The 21,821-nt window shown below is 40.4% G+C and overlaps 1 protein-coding gene across 1 annotated transcript in view; it reads left to right on the top strand.

Moving 5' to 3' along the window:
• Window positions 1–21,821, top strand: part of CORIN (corin, serine peptidase) — a 222,061-nt gene that overhangs the window by 184,994 nt on the left and 15,246 nt on the right. The window contains exons 17-20 of the mRNA XM_065877801.1: window positions 1,466–1,515; window positions 1,668–1,842; window positions 18,786–19,057; window positions 21,158–21,291. Coding sequence (XP_065733873.1) covers window positions 1,466–1,515; window positions 1,668–1,842; window positions 18,786–19,057; window positions 21,158–21,291 — 631 coding nt within the window. The remainder of the gene's footprint in view (window positions 1–1,465; window positions 1,516–1,667; window positions 1,843–18,785; window positions 19,058–21,157; window positions 21,292–21,821) is intronic.

Below are 21,821 nucleotides of genomic sequence, written 5' to 3' on the forward strand. Positions count from 1 at the left end.
TTCTATGCCGGGTTCATTGTTAAGCTCTGCGGGGATGTAGAAGTGGATGAGGGGGCCAAGGACCATGGTCTCAGGAAACATACATTGTAGAGGTGGACAGAGAGACTCTAAGCTAGTAATAAAATGAATTTCAGATATTTGGAAGTGTTACAAACAAACTAAGGATAACGAAATAGAGAGTGAGGAGAAGATACGACTTCAGGTTGTGAGAAGGCAAAATGCAAATGTGCTTTTTCTGTATTATATAATTTATTGTATACATATATCCCCATGCAAATTTAGCAAGAAATGAAAATACAGTAGATCTTCAAAAAGGAATGTGGAAATGACATAGGGTTGTTTTTCTTTCTTCTGACATATCTAGGATTCTAAGCATGTCATAGTATTTTTGACAGTCCCAACATGTTTTTTTTTCTTTTAAATTTGCATTGTGAATAAATGCTTGGAAGAGACTTTGTGGTTAAAACTTAGTGTACCCTAAGCTGAATTCTCTTGTGATGCTTAAACCATGTTCTTGCCTTCAAAGCTAAACTCTAATTTTTAGAAAGTTCTTCCTTTCCTGAATGCACTCTTTCTATAAGTTCTCCCTACTGATTCTGATCCTGCCATCTAGAGTTACATGGGATGAATTTAATCCCCTTCTTCCTGTCAGCTAATCATAGATACACAGTTTAACATTGAAAGTCTCAGTAACATAGAAAACAAATATATGGTTACCAAAGGGGAAACGGATGGAGGGAGGGACAAATTAGGAGTATGGGATTAACAGATACAGACTAGTATACATAAAACAGATAAGCAATAAAGATTTACTGTATAGTATGGGAAATTATATTCAATATCTTATAATAGCCTATAATGGAATATAATCAGAAAAAAACTGAATCACTATGTGTATACCTGAAACTAACACAATATTGTAAATCAACTATATTTCAACTTAAAAAAAAAGATAATAAAAAAAGTCTCAAGATTCTTTTCTAGTCTAAATATTCAGTTCCTTTCTCTGTTCTCTAACTTTCTGAAGCAATATTTTTTTTCTCTCAAGCTATTTCTCAGCTTCTTTTGGACATACATGTCCTCTCCATAAGCATAAAAGTCTGATGTGCTCCCTCCTCACCATACATTCTGGGAAGCCGACTAATGCCTTTCCTTTTCCTCTCCCTACTTTGAAAATCATTGAGTCAGTATTATGGGTGGTGCCACCAGCCAAGATGATGTGGGAAACTTTGCTAACAATAGTTTCTCTTCCCACAAATGTGAAAGTATATAATGATATTAAATACACTTTAAAAAAGTACATCCTTCATATACCTCCACCTCTAAGGTGATATCTGACCACAGCCCTGCCTTGAGAATTCCTGACTTCAGTATAAGCTATGTCTTGCCTTTCACTGGTAAAGTGTTTGAAGTGAACGATAAATATGTAACTAAATATTATGCCGTTTTATGTTTCCAAATCTAGGCAGTCCTGCCACAGCAGAAGTAAGATTTCTCTTCTATGTACTAAACAAGGTGAGCGAATTAGTGGTGTTACAATGGGATATGAACTTAATTTAACTGGATTGGCTCAAGGGAAAAAATGATCACTTGTACGTGACAGCAAAGATGCAAGCATCTAGCTGGTTTTGGTAGTGAGTCACGTACTGTTTCCTGCTCCTTGGTAGACTGTGGGCGCCGCCCTGCTGCCCGAATGAACAAGAGGATCCTTGGGGGTCGGACGAGTCGCCCAGGAAGGTGGCCCTGGCAGTGTTCCCTGCAGAGTGAACCCAGTGGTCACATTTGTGGCTGTGTCCTCATTGCCAAGAAGTGGGTTCTGACAGTCGCCCACTGCTTCGAGGGGTAAGCTACACCTTTTCTTTTGCTTTGCCTGATCATTTTGTCACTTGGGTATTTTTTTTTAACATTTTTATTGGAGTATAATCGCTCTACAATGGTGTGTTAGTTTCTGCTTTATAACAAAGTGAATCAGTTATACATATACATATGTTCCCATATCTCTTCCCTCTTGTGTCTCCCTCCCTCCCACCCTCCCTATCCCACCCCTCTAGGTGGTCACAAAGCGCCGAGCTGATCTCCCTGTGCTATGTGGCTGCTTCCCACTAGCTATCTGTTTTACGTTTGGTAGTGTATATATGTCCATGCCACTCTCTCACTTTGTCCCAGCTTACCCTTCGCCCTCCCCGTATCCTCAAGTCCATTCTCTAGTAGGTCTGTGTCTTTATTCCCGTCTTGCCCCTATGTTCTTCATGACCTTTCTTTTTTTCTTAGATTCTATATATATGTGTTGGAATACGGTATTTGTTTTTCTCTTTCTGACTTACTTCACTCTGTATGACAGACTGTAGGTCCATCCACCTCACTACAAATCACTCAATTTCATTTCTTTTATGGCTGAGTAATATTCCTTTGTATCTATGTGCCACATCTTCTTTATCCATTCATCTGTTGATGGACACTTAGGTTGCTTCCATGTCCTGGCTACTGTAAATAGTGCTGCAATGAACATTTTGGTACATGACTGTTTTTGAATTATGGTTTTCTCAGCGTATGTGCCCATATGCCATTCTGTAACTCAGTGCAAAATCCACAGTTGATCTCCTTCCCAGGTCCTTATCTGCTTAGATTTTTCTACCCTTGGTGTTATCATCCTGTATAGGTGCTGCTCATTTATTGGCAACAGATGTATATTGCTTATGATTTATGTCCTAAGGAGGGAGGAAGAGGAAGAAGTTTAGAAGATTGACTCTCTAGCCAGCTTTAGTCTCTTTTCTAGCCCTCTTAGATACATCAAATGCATAGGAAGTTAAACAGAGCCGGCTTACGTAGATACTACAGTGAGGTTAGGATGCTGGAGGAATTGGTGAGGAGTTTGGGAAGTAGAGTGAACAGTATAATATGTGTGTTAGTCAGGGCTGTCCAGAGAAACAGACCAATGAGAGAGAGAGAAAGAGTTTTCCAGGAATTGGCAAACATTCCTGGAGGCTTGGTGAGTCTACAGTCTGATGGGGTGGCAGGCAGGCTGGAGACTCAGGGAAGAGCTGCAGTTCAAGTCCAAAGGGAGCATGCTGGCAGAACTCCTTCTTGCTCTGGGGAGATCAGTCTTTGCTCTGTGAAAGTCTACAACTGATTGGGTAAGGCCCACCCACATTATGGAGGGTAACCTGCTTTACTAATAGTCCACCATTTTGAATGCTAATCTCTTCCCAAAAAACACCTTCACAGAAACATCCAGAAAAATGTTTGGCCAAATATTGGGACAGCCACTTGGCACATAAAATTAATCATCACAGGGCTTCCCTGGTGGCGCAGTGGTTAGGGGTCCGCCTGCCGATGCAGGGGACGCGGGTTCGTGCCCCGGTCCGGGGGGATCCCGCGTGCCGCGGAGCGGCTGGGCCCGTGGGCCATGGCCGCTGGGCCTGGGCGTCCGGGGCCTGTGCTCCGCAGCGGGGGAGGCCACGACAGTGAGAGGCCCGCATACCGCAAAAAAAAAAAAAAAAAAAATTAATCATCACAAAATACCTAAAGGGAGCAGAAAAATAAGACCAAGGAGAAACCTACCCCAAGTTGACAAACATCACTACAGAAGGTCCTCATCTCTTTCGACTGTTGTTGTATAATTTAGGAGCAAAAAAAAAAAAGACTCCTAACCAAACAATAACAAAATAACAACAAACAACAACCATTTTTCATGCCCATGGAAGATTCTGGAGATTAGACATCTAGACAGGAAATAGCTTGTAGTTTGTCTCTGCTCAGCAACGTCTGGGGACTCTGCTGGAAGGTACTAAGGTTCTAGGGGCTGGCACCACCTGAAGTCTGGCAGTGGATGCTGCCTGTTGGCAGGGGCATTTGTTTTTCTCCAAGTGAGACTCACAGCTTGGTAGCTAGCATCCCCCAAAGTGAGAGTCCCAAAAAGGGAGCCAGGAGGAAGCCTTTTTTGATCCGGCCTCCAGAGACACACAACATTACTTACACTGTGGAGTTGGTCAGAGCTGTCACAGCCCCACCCAGATTCAAAGGGAAGAAACATAGAACTCTTCTCTCAGCGAGAGGAGTGGCAGAGTATTTGAAGACATGTTTGAAAAACCACCATACTTCCCATTTTCTTCTTTTTATGTTTAATAATTTTACTTTATTTAAAAGTAATAATAAATAATAGCAAAAATTTAACACAAATAACTCACAGTTCTAGCACCTCATTAAATTGATTATTTTCATTTTACCAGGTTAATTTGTAGAAAAAAATGCAATTTCATTTTTTTGCCTCTTTGTCTATTATTATTTTCTCTCAGCTTTGCCACTTACTGTGTCAATTTATGAACTTCTCTGGGCCAAGTCTCTTCATATATGAAATGAGGGAAATAACAGTCCCCACCTCACAGGGTTGGTGCAGGCATCAAGTGAGATAGCCTATGTAAAACCTTAAGAACCATGCCTGATACCAATCAGTAAGACATCAATAAAGGTAAAATTTTTCTTTTTAAAATATTATTACTAAAAACATGTATTCAGGGACTTCCCTGGTGGCACAGTGGTTAAGAATCCGCCTGCCAATGCAGGGGACACGGGTTCGAGCCCTGGTCCGGGAAGATCCCACATGCAGTGGAGCAACTAAGTCCATGCGCCAGAACTACTGAGCCTGTGCTCTAGAGCCCACGAGCCACAGCTACTGAAGCCCGTGTGCCTAGAGCCCGTGCTCCACAACAAGAGAAGCCACCGCAATGAGAAGCCCACGCACTACAATGAGAGTAGCCCCCACTCACTGCAACTAGAGAACGCCTGCGCACAGCAACAAAGGCCCAGCGCAGCCAAAAATAAATAAAAGAACAGCAACAACAAAAAAAACATGCATTCTGACTTTTCCCTTAGCATTACGGCATGAATATTTTTTCATTTTGCGAGCTCAATTTTTATCTCCTTCCATACTCTCTCTCCTTTACTTTCTCATCGTCCTCGAGGATCACCTAGTGATTGTTCCTCCACAGCTATAAACACATATTTTTCACAGGGTGTCATTTATTTTTACAATTTGAAATCACACGCTATACTTTTGTTTGTAAGTTGCTTTTCTCATGTAGCAGTATATAATGGACATCCCCTCCAAATCAATTGATGTAGCTCTAGCTCATTCTTTTTCAAAGCTAAATGATATTCCATCACAGAGATTCACCATACTTTTTTTTATTATTCCCCAGTTGATGGACATTCACATTAGTTCCAGTTTGCTATCACTTTAACAACACTGCAATACGTCTTCTTATGCAAAGCTATTCACCTATTGGTACTCTTGTTTCTACAGAATAGAGTCCCAGAATGTATATTCATCTCCATATGGGAGTTAAAGAAATGAATATATGTTTCCTTTCTTGGAATGCTAACCTAGTGAGGAGACAGACATTTAAACAAGTAATTAGAATAAGAGAAGTGATTATAAAATGGAAATATGTATATCTAGCTATTTGATTGCTCTTTTGGGGGAAATATAATGTAAAAAATCAAACCAGAACCTCCTCTTGAGAACTTTTAATGTGTAAGAATGACCCCAAATGATTGGAAGAGTCTGTGTAGTACGTCAGGAAATACATTGCAATGTTATTGCTTTGGAAGGGGCCAGATGTTTCCAGATGTCTTTTCCAGTTCTGATTTATAACTCCATGATAAGCAGAAGATTGTACTAGCAGGAGTACATTTATCAAAAGACGATTACCTAAATGAATCCAACAGCTCTTTAAGGGAATAACACCCTTTATATGCTAATTCATCCAGTTCATGCACCACTTTTGTCATTTCCAAATGTGGTATCCAAGTTTTGTCTTTCACTGACAGATCTGTGAAGTTAAGGAGAAACCTTGCAATAGAGAAGAAATGTGTTTATAATTAAGGAAATGGATATTCTATCAAAGGCCCTGGTAAAATTTCATGGAACATTAGACTTCACAGAACTGTCAAGTGGGGCCTAGCCTATCCATAAGAAGTTAGAAATTGCCCAACTTCAAACACGTCTTTGCTTGAGTGTGTGCTAATAACTTTGGTCCTATTTTACAATCTTTCCAGCGGCCCTGAAAACTTTTGAGAACCTCTAATGTAAGCCTTACTCTCTGTAGGATCCATCAGTTGCTGCAATTAATGGGATTTACTTCATATCCTGATTCCATACTTTGGCAAGGGCCAGTGTGACCCATCTGTAGTTCTTTTCAAGCCTGTCTCTTTTAATTATATTCGTGGGAAAAAAAGGACATGTCTTGCTCCTGCATGGAGAGGTATTTAAAAATCCCAAAGGAAAATTAAAGACGTGAGGTACTAAGTTGATCAGATGAAGTCCCAGATGCCATGGTAACAATTCAACTTCCACAGCTCTAAGGAAGAAAGACCTTGAGTTTCAGGGGTAATTTAACAAGCAATTTCCCTGCCTTCTTTCACCTCCAAGAGACTTAAGGATGAACTTCCTAGGTTGGCACACAACTAGTGATTAGCAGAAGTGTCTGATTCCTCTCCAGGAAATTTGCATGAAAAACTATCCTTTTACTATATGATCACAACCCTTAACCCTGCCAGGTCACCCATGTCTTGATTTCTACCACACCAGCTCTTCACTCCAACAAGACTTGTGTTTGCTTGTCTGCGCATCTCCTCCTATTGTCTCAGCCCATCTGTCTCCTCCTCATCTGGTTTCTTTCCCCAGGTAACCTAGTGCACTGGGATCATCACTTCAGTCCTCTCACCAGGACCTTCAACTTCTTCACCCCTAGATCTTTCTGCCATACACACCACGCAGACCTCCAACTAAGAGTCAATGTGAAGAGCACGTTTCCATATTCATGCTCTTCCGAACTGAGGAGAACATTACCCAAGGATGCAGATTAGTGTCATGCCTGACTTTCAGCATCCATTGGACCCTTAATATTACTCAATAACTTTTTCACCTATTTCTGGACAGCTCCTTCTCATTCTCCACGGAAAAAACCCATTGACTTACCACCTGTACTGATCTAACAGTCTTTTAATACAGTCAGGAAAAGAAGTGAGAGGTTTGGTCTGACGTTTTATTACTGAGCCCATGTTGTGTTCTCATGGTTACTTCTTTATCTTCTAGGTGCATATAAACCATGCCATTCATTTGCAATGTTTTCTTTCCGTTCTGTCGACTTGAGAGATTTGATCCATTCCCATCAAGTACTAATGTCCACTAAAATAGGAATTCTCCATTTTGAATCCATACCTCCCCTGGGGTGCTTTTTTCCAGCATCACCGGTGAGTGAGCAATTGTGGTGACCCTGACCTGACTCCATGCTCCCCACTGCCCTGCCCCCTAAGGAGGCATTCTCTGCATCCTCACTGCTCCAGTGGAAAAATGTCTGGGTCTAGGATGTAGCCAGCAGTTGGCCTAAACGTTAGGCCAATTCCCATAGTTTTGGGGGCTCAAAGAAACTGGGAGTTCTTCCCCTTCTAATCTTTGTAGTTACTTACTTCTTTCTTCTTGTCCTGCAACTATCCACGTACTCTGCACCTACGCCTGAATGGCTGGTCATCGCTGGCGAATATCACACCCCAGACTGCTAACTGAGCTCATGTCAAATGTATGATCATGGATCTCAAATGAGCATCTAACAATATGGCACCCATCCAGTATATGTTCACAGTAAAGCCACTTTTCCATCCTCAACTATTTGACATCTTCTCCTGTCTCCCCAAATCTCCTTCACCCTTCTCTGGTCTCACCTCATTCTTTATGAAGAAAATAGACATCATTATATGTTTTGCCTTGTCTCACCCCTAATTCCAACAAGTTACCTGTATCTGTGGCCACGTTCCCTCCTTTCCCTTGAGTTATGGTGGAGGATGTGTCCTTGCTCCTTTTTAAGGACAATCACATTTCCATTCATCTTTCAAAGACTTTATTTTAGATGCATTTATTTTTTTTAACATCTTTATTGGAGTATAATTGCTTTACAATGGTGTGTTAGTTTCTGCTTTATAACAAAGTGAATCAGTTATACATATACATATGTTCCCATATCTCTTCCCTCTTGCATCTCCCTCCCTCTCACCCTCCCTATCCCACCCCTCTAGGTGGTCACAGAGCACCGAGCTGATCTCCCTGTGCTATGCGGCTGCTTCCCACTAGCTATCTATTTTACGTTTGGTAGTGTATATATGTCCATGTCACTTTGTCACAGCTTACTCTTCTCCCTCCCCATATCCTCAAGTCCATTCTCTAGTAGGTCTGTGTCTTTATTCCGTCAAAGACTTTATTTTAAAATCATCATTTCTATTTTTCGTCAATTTCTCTCTTTTTGCTGGATCGTTCCCTTCAGCAAACATGCCTTAGTGTCACCAGCTTAAACCCCCTTCTCTTGACTTCACATCCCTCTTCAATTCTTGGCCCATTTTGGCTAGTACTCACAGTAAAACTCCTAAAAGAGTTTCCTACAGTCACTGTCTCCACTTTTACACTTCCTGTATTCCCCTCAGGTCACTCCAGTTGGGTTGTCATCAAGGCCACTACAGAAATGACACTTACCAAAGTCTTTAGTGACTTCCATCTTGCCAAATCCAATGGTGGATTTTCAGTTTCTAACTCACTGGAACCCTCCCTAGTATCTGATTACTACATCCTTCTTAAAATACTTCCTTCACTTTTCTTTTAAAATAACAAAAAAAATTCTTATGTCACTGACCTTCCCTTCTCTTTCTTTTTTTGCAGCTTCTCCTCTTTTAGGCCACTAAATGTTTTAGTTCTCCAGGTGTGTTGTGGACTGAACAGTTGTGTCCCCCTAATTTCCACATGTTGAAAATCTAACCCCTAATAAGGTGCTATTAGGAGGTGGGGCCCTTGAGAGGTGATTAGGTCATGAGGGTGAAACCCATGTTGGGATGAGCGTCCGTATAAGAAGAGAAAGAAAGCTTACCCTCTCTCCCTCTGCCATGTAACAATACAACAATAAGACCACCATCTGTAAATGAGGAAGGGGATCTTCACCAGACCCTGACCACGCTAGTGCCCTAATCTTTGACTTTGAGCCTCAACAACTATGAGAAATAACTGTTGTTTAAGCCACTCAGTCTATGATAGTTTGTTATAGCAGCCCATGATCAGATAACGACCTAATTCTTGGCTTTCTTATCTGTCTACAATCATCTAATCACATGGTTTCAAATGCTTGTCTATATTTGAACAAATATGAATATCAAATATTGATATGAATATCGAATATGAATATCAAATATTTATTCATAACTTCCAAATTTATATCTCTAGCACAGCCCAGATTTTCTCCCAACCCACCAACCTCAAACATATTTAAATGCTTAGATGAAGTGTCCATTTGAATGTGTAATAAACATTCTACTTTACATGGCCAGAACAAAACTTGATTCCTCTTCTCTCCCACTGAGCAAATAATTGTATGCTTCACAAACTTTCCCCATCTCAGTAAGAGGCATCATTCATTATCCATTGGTTTGCTAATGCACCAAACCTGGGAGTCATCCTTAATTCCTCCCACTTTTACTCTAGCAGTAAGTTCTGTAGGATCTTCTTTCAAAACATAGCTCGGGGCTTCCCTGGTGGCGCAGTGGTTGAGAGTCCGCCTGCCGATGCAGGGGACACGGGTTCGTGCCCCGGTCCGGGAAGATCCCACATGCCGCAGAGTAGCTGGGCCGCTGAGCCTGCGCATCTGGAGCCTGTGCCCCGCAACGGGAGAGGCCACAACAGTGAGAGGCCTGCATACCGCAAAAAAAAAAAAAAAAAAATATATATATATATATAGCTTGAACCCAACTGCCTGTCATCCTCTTTATGCTATAATCCTAATCCAGACCACCATCATATCAGGTCTGGATTATTGTATTAGCTTCCTAGGGCAGCCATAACAAGGTACCACAAATTGGGTGGCTTCAACAAGCCAAGAAGTTTATTGTCTTACAGTTCTGGAGGCTAGAAGTCTAAGGTCAAGGTATTGGGATGGTTGGTTCCTTGTGAAGGCTGTGAGAGAGAATGCCTCTCGCTTGGATTCTGGTGTTTTGCTGGCAATCTTGAGCATTCTTGGCCTATAGAAGCCTAATTCTGATCTTTGTCTTCATCTTCACCCTTTGTGTGCATGGCTGTCTCCAAGTTTCCCCTTTTCATGAGGATACCCAGTCATATTGGATTAGGGCTCACCATACTGGCCTCAGTTTACGTTGATTACCTCTGTAAAGACCTTATCTCCAAATAAGATCTTGTTCTGATATATTGGGGATTAGGATTTCAATATATGAATTTTACAGGGGGACACAATCAATCCATAACAACTTTTAAAACAGTTTCCTGTTTTTTTTTTTAGACTACTCTCTTGTTCACTTATTGTCTATTCGACACACAGTGAGACAGTGATCTTTCTAAAATGTAAATCATACCATGTCACCACCTGTTTTAAAACTGTACAACAGCTTCTCATTGTAACAAGAATAAGATTTCTCATCATAGCCTTTAAATATCTAGTCCTACCTCTTTGCATCTCCCCCTATTCTCTCATCACTCATTGGGCTCCAAACATGTAGCCTTTCTGTCCCTGAAATCCCCCAATCTCATTCCTGCCTTAGGACCTTTCTACTTGCTGCTTCTGCAGTTTGGAACCCACCTATGGAGTCACAAAATTGCCTCCTTCCCCTCATTCAAGTCTCAATTTAAGTGTCACTTTGTCAAAGGCCTGCCCTAACCATCCTAGCTAAAATGACCCCCCCATCAGTCATCTCTCTATCACATTATCCTACTTTTTTCCCTCCTAATTACCAGAGATAATCTTATTTGTTTATATATATATTTGGCTGGCCCAGTAGGATGAAAGCTCTGTGAGGGTGTGAACTCTGTCTGTCTTCCTCGCCTCTGTATTTTCAATTCTTTCAGCAAGGAATATAGCAACCAATCAAATATTTGTTAACTGACTAACCAGCCCCTTCTCGGTGTTAGTGATGATATCTGTAGTTCTTTTAGTAGTTAGGACTATAATTTCTCTGGAACTAGAAATGCTAACTCCTCTGCAGAAGGTCCGTGATCTTATACTGACCCCTCCCATATCTTAGACCAGACATCAACTCAACATTTCAATGTATTAAGCACTTATAAGTTTTATCACATGGAGGATGAGTCTTTTGGATGTTGCCTGGAGACCATTCTCCTTGAATGGAGATATTAGAAGTAAAGGAAAGTTCAAATAGTTCAGCTTTGTCTTAGTTGACTGCTATATTAAATTATTTGCCCCAGATAGAAATCCTCGTCTTGTTCTTCCCACACATAATTTTGCTGAGAAGCCATTTTTATTTTTCCTGCTTTTTTTTCTATTGACTGATTGATTGATTGAAGTATAGGGATTTCCCTGGTGGTCCAGTTGTTACCGGGGGTCTGGGTTCGATCCCTGGTCAGGGAACTAAGATCCTGCAAGCCACACAGCATGGCCACAGAAAAAAAATTTTTATTGAAGTACAGTTGATTTACAGGGTTGTGTTAGTTTCAGGTATACAGCAAAATGATTCGGTTATATATATAGATATAGATTTTCAGATTCTTTTCCATTATAGGTTATTACAAAATAATAAGTTTAGTTCCCTGTGCTATACAGTGGGTCCTTGTTGGTTATCTTTTTATATATAGTAGTGTGTATATGTTAATCCCAAACTCCTAATTTATTCCTTCCCCCCTTTCCCCTTTCATAACCATAAGTTTGTTTTCTATGTCTGTGAGTCTATTTCTGTTTTGTATATAAGTTCATTTGTATCATTTTTTTAAGATTCCGTATATAAGTGATATCATATATTTGTCTTTCTCTGTCTGACTTTACTTAGTATGATAAGTAAAGTCCTGCCCTAAGTCTTGGTCCATCCATGTTGCTGCAAGTGGCATTATTTCATTCTTTTTTATGGCTGAGTAATATTCCATTGTGTGTGTGTGTGTGTGTGTGTGTGTGTGTGTGTGTGTGTGTGTGTGTGTATACCACATCTTCTTTATCCATTCATCTGTCAATGGACATTTAGGTTGCTTCCATGTCTTGGCTATTGTAAATAGTGCTGCAATGAACATTGGGGTGCATGTATCTTTTCAAATTATGGTTTTCTCTGGATATATGTCCAGGAGTGAGACTACAGGATCATATGGTAGCTCTATTTTTAGTTTCTTAAGGAACCTCCATATTGCTCTCTGTAGTGGCTGTACCAATTTACATTCCCACCAACAGTGTAGGAGGGTTCTATGACTAAGACTTTTTGACAATTGCTACAGTTTCTTGCCACTATTCTGTGATAAACTTTACAGTTTGAAAGCTCTGAGATTCTTATGTTGTAACATTAACTTTTTGGATGATTCTTCATTTTCTTACTGCAGTCATTTGTGATGGTAAATCAGAATTTGGAACTCAAACTCTCCCATCTCTGTTTAGCTGTACTTGTTTTAAGAGTGTCTGGACACATTGTCCTATCTTTTTTCTAAAACATTCTTAAATCTGATTCTCTAAGCTCTAGAATGTGTATCTGACTATCCCCTTCTCTAGCTTTTTTGGACTCTGGGATAATAGAATGGCTCACTTTCTGTAATTTCATTACTGGCGGCTAGTTCCCCATCATATCTGGGGGATACATTCAGGAAAGAGAAGGTATCTTCCTTCTGTCTGCCATCCTATCACTCACCAGTCAGTCTCCACTCATCCTGCATGCTTTGCCCTCTGTGGCCAGTACCTGATTCTTGTGTTGATACCTATGGACCCTTCTCTTTGTTTCAGAGAAATTTAGTATAAAGGTTGTGGTGTAGGGGTTTAAAGGACTAGCTTTCTAGCCTGCTACCATCACTTAGTATCTCTGTGATTTTAGACGAGTCACTCATCTGCTCTGAGTCACTGCTTTCTCTTCTCTAAAATGGAATAAGCATTCCTATTTATACCTCATAATTGGTGAGAAGATGATTGAATTGATATGTAGAAATACTTGGAAACTATAGAGATTTTATACTAAAAGAAGAATCCAGCTCTGATCTCTTTTGCTTGTTAGATACATTTAAAAACTTTAGCCAGCAGTTCAAACTGTGTATACGTTACATAAAATCCAGAACTTTGGCTTCCCTGAAACAATCAGAAGGTCAGTTCACACTGGATATTCCAATATGACAGCCATCAGCAGGAGCTGAGAGGCAGATGGCCCTCGAGATGGGCAAGTCTTTTGGTCTGACACCCACTACTTACTGACTTATACTCGTCCCCTTTATGCATTTATGTTATGGTCATCCCATTCTAGAATCTAGTCACTGCATGTATTAGAGAGAGTTCTTTAAACATACCAAGGGCAGATGCAATATTAAAAGTAAGGGGTTCCTAAGATTTGTAGAACAGAAATGATGCTTTTGTGTGATATTTCCTTACTTAGTGCAGATATGGTAAATTTCAAATTACTTCCAAGTCACCACATGGCTGTGCCATTTCTGGAGTAAGTCTTATAAAATAGTGATTTCTATCACAGGGGTTAAGTATAAATATTAATTTTATTTTCTGAACAAAAGATCAATAGTAAATATAAGTTATTCAAAGTAAAATCAGAAAGGGTGAAAAAAGGGAAATTTTTGTGCTCTTAAGAAAAGATAAAGATAGAAGAAAATCTCTAAACCTGGCCAGCTGAATTAAGTGAAAATGTGGCAAATTTATGTCTAAACTAGAGCTGAGTGTGGCAAATTACAAACTGAAACTGGTTATTGTGTCCAGAGACATTGTGCCTTCAATTCTGTATAAACTTCCCTGGATGTCATAATGCATCTGAGGTGTATAAGTAGCTGTGTTTTCTCTCTAGAGTGATAATTGAAGAATTAGAAGTTGAAATCATATTATCTCAACATTATCTATAATGTATATTCATCATTAAAACAGGAGCATAAACATGAAGCAAATTAAATAAGAATTTCTGGTAATGAAATACTATGTAGAGCAAGAATGAAAGGAGAAAAAGGTCTCTTAACATCTTCCTCAGCCACTTTTATTGTTACTGGTGGATTTTCACCTGGCTTCACCTTGCCTGCTTCCTCACTCTCAGAGCGTGAGGATCTTGGCACAATCTTCTTTAAGGATGCACCAGTTCTCCTTGCTGTTGCTTTGAAGTCTGACAGCACTGAGAAAAAAATCCCCTTGATGCTGAAGATTTTCAGCAGCTATACGTGGCTTTTTATCTTTGTAGTCCAATTTACTCTTCACTAAAATGGCCACATGAACATAGCTTGTTCCTATGTGTTCCTCTACTGGGTACTTTTTACTGAAACTAGATGCATGTGGCCTTCATGTAGCCCTAAGTGTTCTTTCCTCTTTTTGCTTCCACCCAGAGGGGGGTGACTTATTCTTTCTAGAACATGCCTTATATACCAATATACCATTTATACACATCTCCCTCACTTCATGTACCCCTTTTGAACAACAGGTTATTGTTTTTCCTGGTTTTTGCCAGACTTGGGAAAAAACATTTAATGAGACTTTATTTTCCCCCTTATACTCATAACAAAAAAGAAAATAGAACCGTTTCCTTACTGAATAAATATAAAAGTATGTGAATTTCCTGTATTTTTTTTTTTTTTTGCTTTTCGTGGATATTAATGCCATAAGGACAGTAGCTTGTGTCACAACAGGCTACTGAATACAAGTTAATAACATTTAGCAGTTTTATTGATCCTTATGTTTTACTGTTAGAATTAGATTAATCCCAATATAGTAATTAAGTCCGAAAAGTTTACACTATTTCATTTTGCATACTGTTTGTCATACTGCTTGTGATTTAAGCAGATAGATGAGTACTTTTTTTGAAACCAAAATTTAGTAGCTCTGATTGGAAGCAAGAGCTAGTAAATAGGTAGACACATATGAAATCAATAATTGTTTGATTTCAAATATCTTAAACAATAGAATCTCAAGTGAGTATTGAATTTCTCAGACGGTTATGCACTTACTCCTCTAGACTGAAAAATGGAACAGGGAGAGGGAAGGAGGGAGGGAAGGAAGGAAGGAAGGAAGTGAGGGAGGAAGAGAGGGAGGAAAGGATGGAGGGAAAGAACAAGGAAGGGAGGGAGGAAGGGAGGAAGGATGGGAGGGAGGGAAGGAAAAAAGGGAGGAAGGGAGGGAGGGAAAGAAGGAAGGAAGGAAGGGAGAGAAGAAAGACAGAAAGAAAGGAAGGAAGAAAGAAAGAGAAAGAAAGGCATGTTCTTTGAGTGATGGCTTTATTTAATGAAAAATAGTCTTCTGTAACCTTATCCTGTAATGTTCATGAGACAGCACTTCCTGAATTTTATTATAATTGTTTCTTTAAGTGTCCATCTTCACTCAATTCTAAAGTTTGTATAGGCAGGGATCATGTCTTTCTTGATTATTATTGAAATCCCCAGTTCTATATCTATATCTATAGATATATTTCTATATAGATATATTTCTCTATACATAGATGTTATATATATATATTTTTTCAAATAGTGACATCAATTTTTTTTATTGAGGCATATTTGATGTACAATATTACATAAGTTTCAAGTGTACAACATAGTGATTCACAATTTTTAAAGGTTATACTCCATTTATAGTTATTATAAAATATTGACTATACAACAAGAACCTACTGTATAGTACAGGGTATTATATTCACTATCTTGTAATAACCTATAATGGAAAAGAAATATGAAAAAGAATAGATATATAATATATATATGAATCACTTTGCTGTACACGTGAATCATTGTAAATCAACTATACTTCAGTAAAAAAATTGACTGTATCCCCGTGTTGTACAATATATCCTTGTAGCTTATTTATTTTATACAATTTGTGTCTCTTAACCCCCCTCCTATCTTGCCCCTCCCCCCCTTCCCTCTCCCCTCTGGTAACCACTAGTTTGTTTTCTGTATCTGTGAGTCTGTTTCTTTTCTGTTATATTCACTAGTTTATTTTTTATATTCCACACATAAATGATATCATATAGTATTTGTCTTTCTCTGTCTGACTTATTTCACTTGGCATAATATCCTCCAAGTCCATCCGTGCGGCTGCAAGTGAAAACATCTCATTCTTTTTTACGGCTGAGTAGTATTCCGTCATATATATATATACACCACATCTTTATCCATTCGTCTGCTGATGGACACTTAGGTTGCTTCCATATGACATCAATTTTGATAGACCTAAAATTATTTTTTTTTACAATGGAAAAAGGATGGAATGTGTGGACTATATAGAGGACTCTTTTAGTAGAATCTAGTCTAAGAATCCAACGATGCTAAAAACATGTTGAATGTTGGCCTTGCATACTTCTTCCTAACCCTCCTAAAATCTCAGTGTTTTGAATTTTTTCTATGCATGAGAAAATGGTGAAAAACAATGTGCCAAGGAAAAAAAGAGGGTGGGTGGGTTTTTGTCAGGGACTCCCTAGGGAGCTCTTAAAAATACTAATTCCCAGACCCCAGCCCAACTTTCAGTTGATATGGGATGATGCCCAGAAAATCAGTATTTGAAAGCTCCCCAGATGATTCAGTATTCAGCCTGGGTTGAAAAACAACTGGTCTAGCTGGTCAAATCAGGTTAGTTGGGAAGCTTGCAAATGAGGGCAGTGATGGTATGGCTGACATGTCACCACAGTATAAGGGAATATCTACAATAAAAGCTCCACATTCCAACACTGGTCAACTAAATGCCCACACCTTTGGTCCTGGCCCACTATGGAGGAAGAGAAACTGAGAATGTAGGAGGAGGTGGAGGCCATGATGATGAATAGACCTTGCTTAGGTGGTTGGAGTTGGCCACTAATAAATGTTTTTTTTTTTTTTTTTAAATGTTGAGCCTTCTTTTAATTTATTTTTATTTTTGGCTGTGTTGGGTCTTCATTTCTGTGCAAGGGCTTTCTCTAGTTGTGGCAAGCGGGGACCCCTCTTCATCGCGGTGCGCGGGCCTCTCACTGTCGTGGCCTCTCTTGTTGCGGAGCACAGGCTCCAGATGCGTAGGCTCAGTAGTTGTGGCTCACAGGCCTAGTTGCTCCACGGCATGTGGGATCTTCCCAGACCAGGGTTTGAACCCGTGTCCCCTGCATTAGCAGGCAGATTCTCAACCACTGCGCCACCAGGGAAGCCCTAATACATGTTTTGAAACGTCATCTGTTGAACTATCATTAAACAAGTACATGTTAAGAACCCAATGTATGCTAGGTACCAGGTCTTGGGAATACCAGCCAAGTCCCTGCCTTCACAGAACTTACAGTCTGGGGACCAGACACAGAACAGACAAAGAAGTATATCATCATTGGTATCAATGAGCGCTGTGAGACAAAAATTAAAGCTGGGTCGAGAGTAGAGAGTGATGGGGTAAAGGCTAGACTGGGCAGTCATGGAGGACAGCTTTGAGGTGGTGATGTTTGAGCTGGGACCTGGGTAAAGAGAAGGAATCAGTGTGGGAGCCACGTGAGAGCTGAGAGAATAGAAAGGGAAGAGTCCTGAGTTGTGGATGTCCTTGGTATGTCCAAAAAGAGAAAGTCCCTGGGGTTCGAATGGAGCAGGTCATGTGGGACCTCGAAGGCCATGGATAGGAGTCTACAGTTTGTCTTGAGTGTGATTCAAAGTCCTTGGAGAATTATGAGCAGAAAATGAATTTGATCTAATTTTATTTTTAAAAAGATCACTCTGTGACAGCGAGGAGAATGGGTCACAGGGGCGAAGAGTAGAAGAAGGGCCACCATTTGGGAGATGAGAGTAGCTCATCATGTTTGGGAGATTAGGATTGTAGTGGTGGCAGAGGGAGAAACAACAAGATTCAGGATATATTTGAAAGCAGAGTAGTGAAGACTTGCTAATGCAATCATTGTTGCGTATAAGAGAGATGATTCAACTGCATAACTGGTGGCTATAAATATTAAATAACTGTACAGTGAATTCTGAATGCTAACAACATTGCCACATACACAGTTAGCACTCATAAATCTTAGCCAGTATCAAACATCCAAGCAAATATGTGAGTGGATAATTGGGTGTACAAGTCTGCAGCTCAAGGGAGAGGATGGAGCTGGAGATATATGTTTGGGAGGTACAAGGCTATGGGTGGCTTTTAAAGCCATTGGACTAGGTGAAATCTAGGGGGTGAGTGTAGAATGAGAAGACTGAAGGCAGCGGCCTGGGGCACTTCAATATAGACACTGAGAGCAGAGGAGGAGCATCCAGCAGAGAAGACAGAGATGGGAGGAAATTCTGGAACTTGGAGAGTGCTGGAAGTCCAGTGGAAAAGTGTTTTAAGGTGGAATTGACTAGACTATTGCTGACAAGTTTTCAAAAACAATGAAGTCTAAGACTGCCCATTAGAAGTTGTGGGTGGCCTTTTTAAGCCCCTAGCTTGAAATTGTCAGAAGCCTTCCCTGAAAACTTGACATTTCTGAAGCCCTGGCTCCTTCTTGGAGGGATCTCTTAGCCTCAGCTTTTCATTCTCTTTCATTTTTTTCTCGTCTCTTTTCTCTTCACATCTTTTCGTCATCTTTCCCACTCAATGAAGAAAGTATTAACTACGCTGCCTGCCTTTCAAAGCGAACAAGTGTTATTTTCCAGAATAGCCCCATTCAGGAAGCATGGGCTTTGCTTTCCACAACAGTGCAATATTTGCAAATTGCTCAGGGGTTATATAAATGCTTCTTATATGAATACGTGGGAGATGGGCATGGAAAGAGCCATTATTTACATGAGTAAATATTTTAAAAATAAAGTGTAAATTTTAAAAGATAAATCTGAGTTTAAGATGCCAGTAGCTCTTGAATTATTATTTTAGGAGAGAGAATGCTGCCGTTTGGAAAGTGGTGTTTGGCGTCAATAATCTAGACCACCCATCAACGTTCATGCAGATGCGCCTCGTGAAAACCATCATCCTGCATCCTCGCTACAGTCGAGCAGTGGTAGACTATGACATCAGCATAGTGGAGCTAAACGAGGACATCAATGAAACGAGCTACGTCCGGCCCGTCTGCTTACCCAGCCCGGAGCAGTCATTAGAACCTGATACTTACTGCTATATCACAGGCTGGGGACACATGGGCAACAAAAGTAAGTCAGGATCCTCAGGAGCACTTGCCTTTCAGCTTGTAACTGGAAAACAATGGGGTACTTCCTGGCCTTTGGCAATCATTTCCCATTTTCACTTATAAAAGTAGAGCCACAAACACTTAGCATTATGTGTCACTCTCCCTTCCATGCAAATCATAGATGTCAATGCACTTAAACCTGCCAAGCCCAGATACAACCATAGAAATCCTTCTCCACATCTCAGTCTTTCTCCAGGGAGCCGCTCCTGATGTTTTAGAGCTGGCACGCAAGACGAGACCTATCAGTCATCCTCCCTTGCGTTGTTTCTATTGGTGATTTGCACTCACTTCAGGCAGTCACTCGGAGCCTCTGTCTAGCAGTTAGGTAGTTCTGCTTCTGCAGTCAAGCTGGACGGTCCCACTTCCAACTCTTTGTTATGATTTAGTCCTATCAACATCGGTAACACAACCTGTAAGTCTTTCTAGAAGGAAAACTGGTTAGCTATTTGCCTGTTCAAATTAGTTTAAATAGTTTGGGTTCTTAGATGATTAATAAAACATACAGAAATTTAAAAATTAGTACTGCTGACTCTCAGCCACCCATAAAGGACTCTCTCATTTTGCTTGACTTATTAAAAGTTTAGAATAAGAACTTAATCGATGAGATATTTTCTTTAATGGTAGGCACTGACCATGGCAACTATATCAGGTGTAGTACTGCAGCTCTCAGGGATGATGATATATGTCTGTGTCCTGTCTTAGCAACTGCCAATTTGAAGGACGATTGTTTTTCTTGAAATTTAGTCAAGTTTTGAGCTAAGTTGAGTTTCTTTTCTACACGGTGAACTGAGAATAAAAAGAAAAAAGTAAATAGACAGTAGTAAGTCAATGACTTCTGAAAAGCTAACATGTAAGAAATATGAAGGCAATGTCAGACATATGATGTCACCATGCCTGCTAATCTTGGTTTTTAAAAGCTATAATTAGTTTTGTGATATATGAGAGCAGAATCTATATTGCCTCTACTTGTATTGTTCCCAATATCCACATTAAACTCAGAGTAATCGTGTGACATGTGGCACACACCACGTATATAATGTAGGAAGAGCAAGGGTATGAGTTCATTGAAAAGGTCTGATTGACACTGACCACACCGCTTTCTAGCTTACTATAAAATGGAAAAAATAATAGCAACTGTCTAACTCACAGGATTATTGTAAAGATTGAAGAAAACAGGCCCAGAGAAAGCTGAGTGCAGGAGCCTGGCCCACTGTGGGGTACCCAGTAAACCTTAGCGATGGTTCTTTTTACCATTCTTTCGACAACTCGGGGAACTTCCACTGTCTGCATTGCATTGATTTTTCCAAACGTATTGGAAAACCTATTCTTTCTTCCATTAAGGTACCTTGTACATGTACACTGCTTCACCATCACTATCTAAAAGGAGAACAGTGTGTATGTTTTGTAGAATGGCTGAACAATGAGAGATTCTTGCTGCTGGCTTTGAGAAATACATTGTTATTCTGTGAGAACTTTGGAGCAAGATGAAATTCACATGTTCTCTCTGCTGACACTAAGGGATGGCTTTTCCCTTTGACATCTCTCTGATGCATCCTCTAGGATGAAAGGTTCCGACCTCAAATGATGGCTACTGTAGCACATGATGAGACACACTGTTCAAACCCAGGACAGGGCAACCCTTCCTCTGTTAGTCTGAACAGGCAGTCTGAACTTTTAGCAGAGCAGGGCTCACATGTTGAGCTGTCACAGAGCTGGCAGCCTCCCACCTGGAGCAGAGCTCTGGCTTGATTATTTTCCTTTTCATTGTAGTAGCTATTGTTTACGTTGCTACACATAATAAGAGAGGGAAAGCATGAGCCAGGTTACTTAACCAGTCTGTGCCTCAATTTTCTCATTAACAAAATGAAGGGGTTTGATTAAATGATTGCTATCAGCACTTATAATTGGAAAATTCTGATTTCAAATGAGCTTCATCTTTGAAATGACATTTTAAGAGCATGGTTTTCTTGATATAAAAATGTTATTTCATATTTGGCTAGCCTCATTTTTGAGTCATTTTACCCTCATATATTTTATTTCTTCTTCTTTTTAAAAAATCCAGTGCCTTTTAAGCTGCAAGAGGGAGAAGTCCGCATCATTTCTCTGGAGCAGTGTCAGTCCTACTTTGACACTAAGACCATCACCACCCGGATGATCTGTGCCGGCTATGAGTCTGGCACAGTTGACTCGTGCATGGTAAGTTGCTTTCTGGTTACCAAGGAGATTCGGTTCAGCAGTAGGTTCAATGGGTCCATATAAGCCCATTAGTATTCACGTGTGGCCCTTTGAGAACATTTTCTGAAAATAATTTATTACCAAATGTTTAATTATTCACAGGGTGTTTTCCTTTATTCAGGACCCAAGCAACGCCCTGAGTAACCTCCACGCCCCCCACTCAGGTTGCCTTCTGCTTTCTCACCTCCTGCATGGGGTCAGCACCCTGGGCCAGCAACAGGAGGAGAAGCAATTGTTCTGGTCCATCTCCTTGGACCATTTTAGTGGCCGGGACAAGCAAGTTTCTGAGAGCAGCTAGTGGTAACCAGAGCTCCAGCCAGGTTGCCTCAGGAAGCAGGGGACAGACACCAAGGGCATATTCAACCATCGGGGTGATGGCACTGAAGCACATACAACACTCCAATCTCCAGGGTGTGCGATAGACCCACCTCCGTCTCAGGAGTTGATCACACTGGCATTGTCTGGGGCTGCACGTGATTGCCAGCACGTCT

This window comes from Phocoena phocoena, chromosome 5 (assembly GCF_963924675.1).
Source record: "Phocoena phocoena chromosome 5, mPhoPho1.1, whole genome shotgun sequence".
Lineage (NCBI taxonomy): Eukaryota > Metazoa > Chordata > Mammalia > Artiodactyla > Phocoenidae > Phocoena > Phocoena phocoena.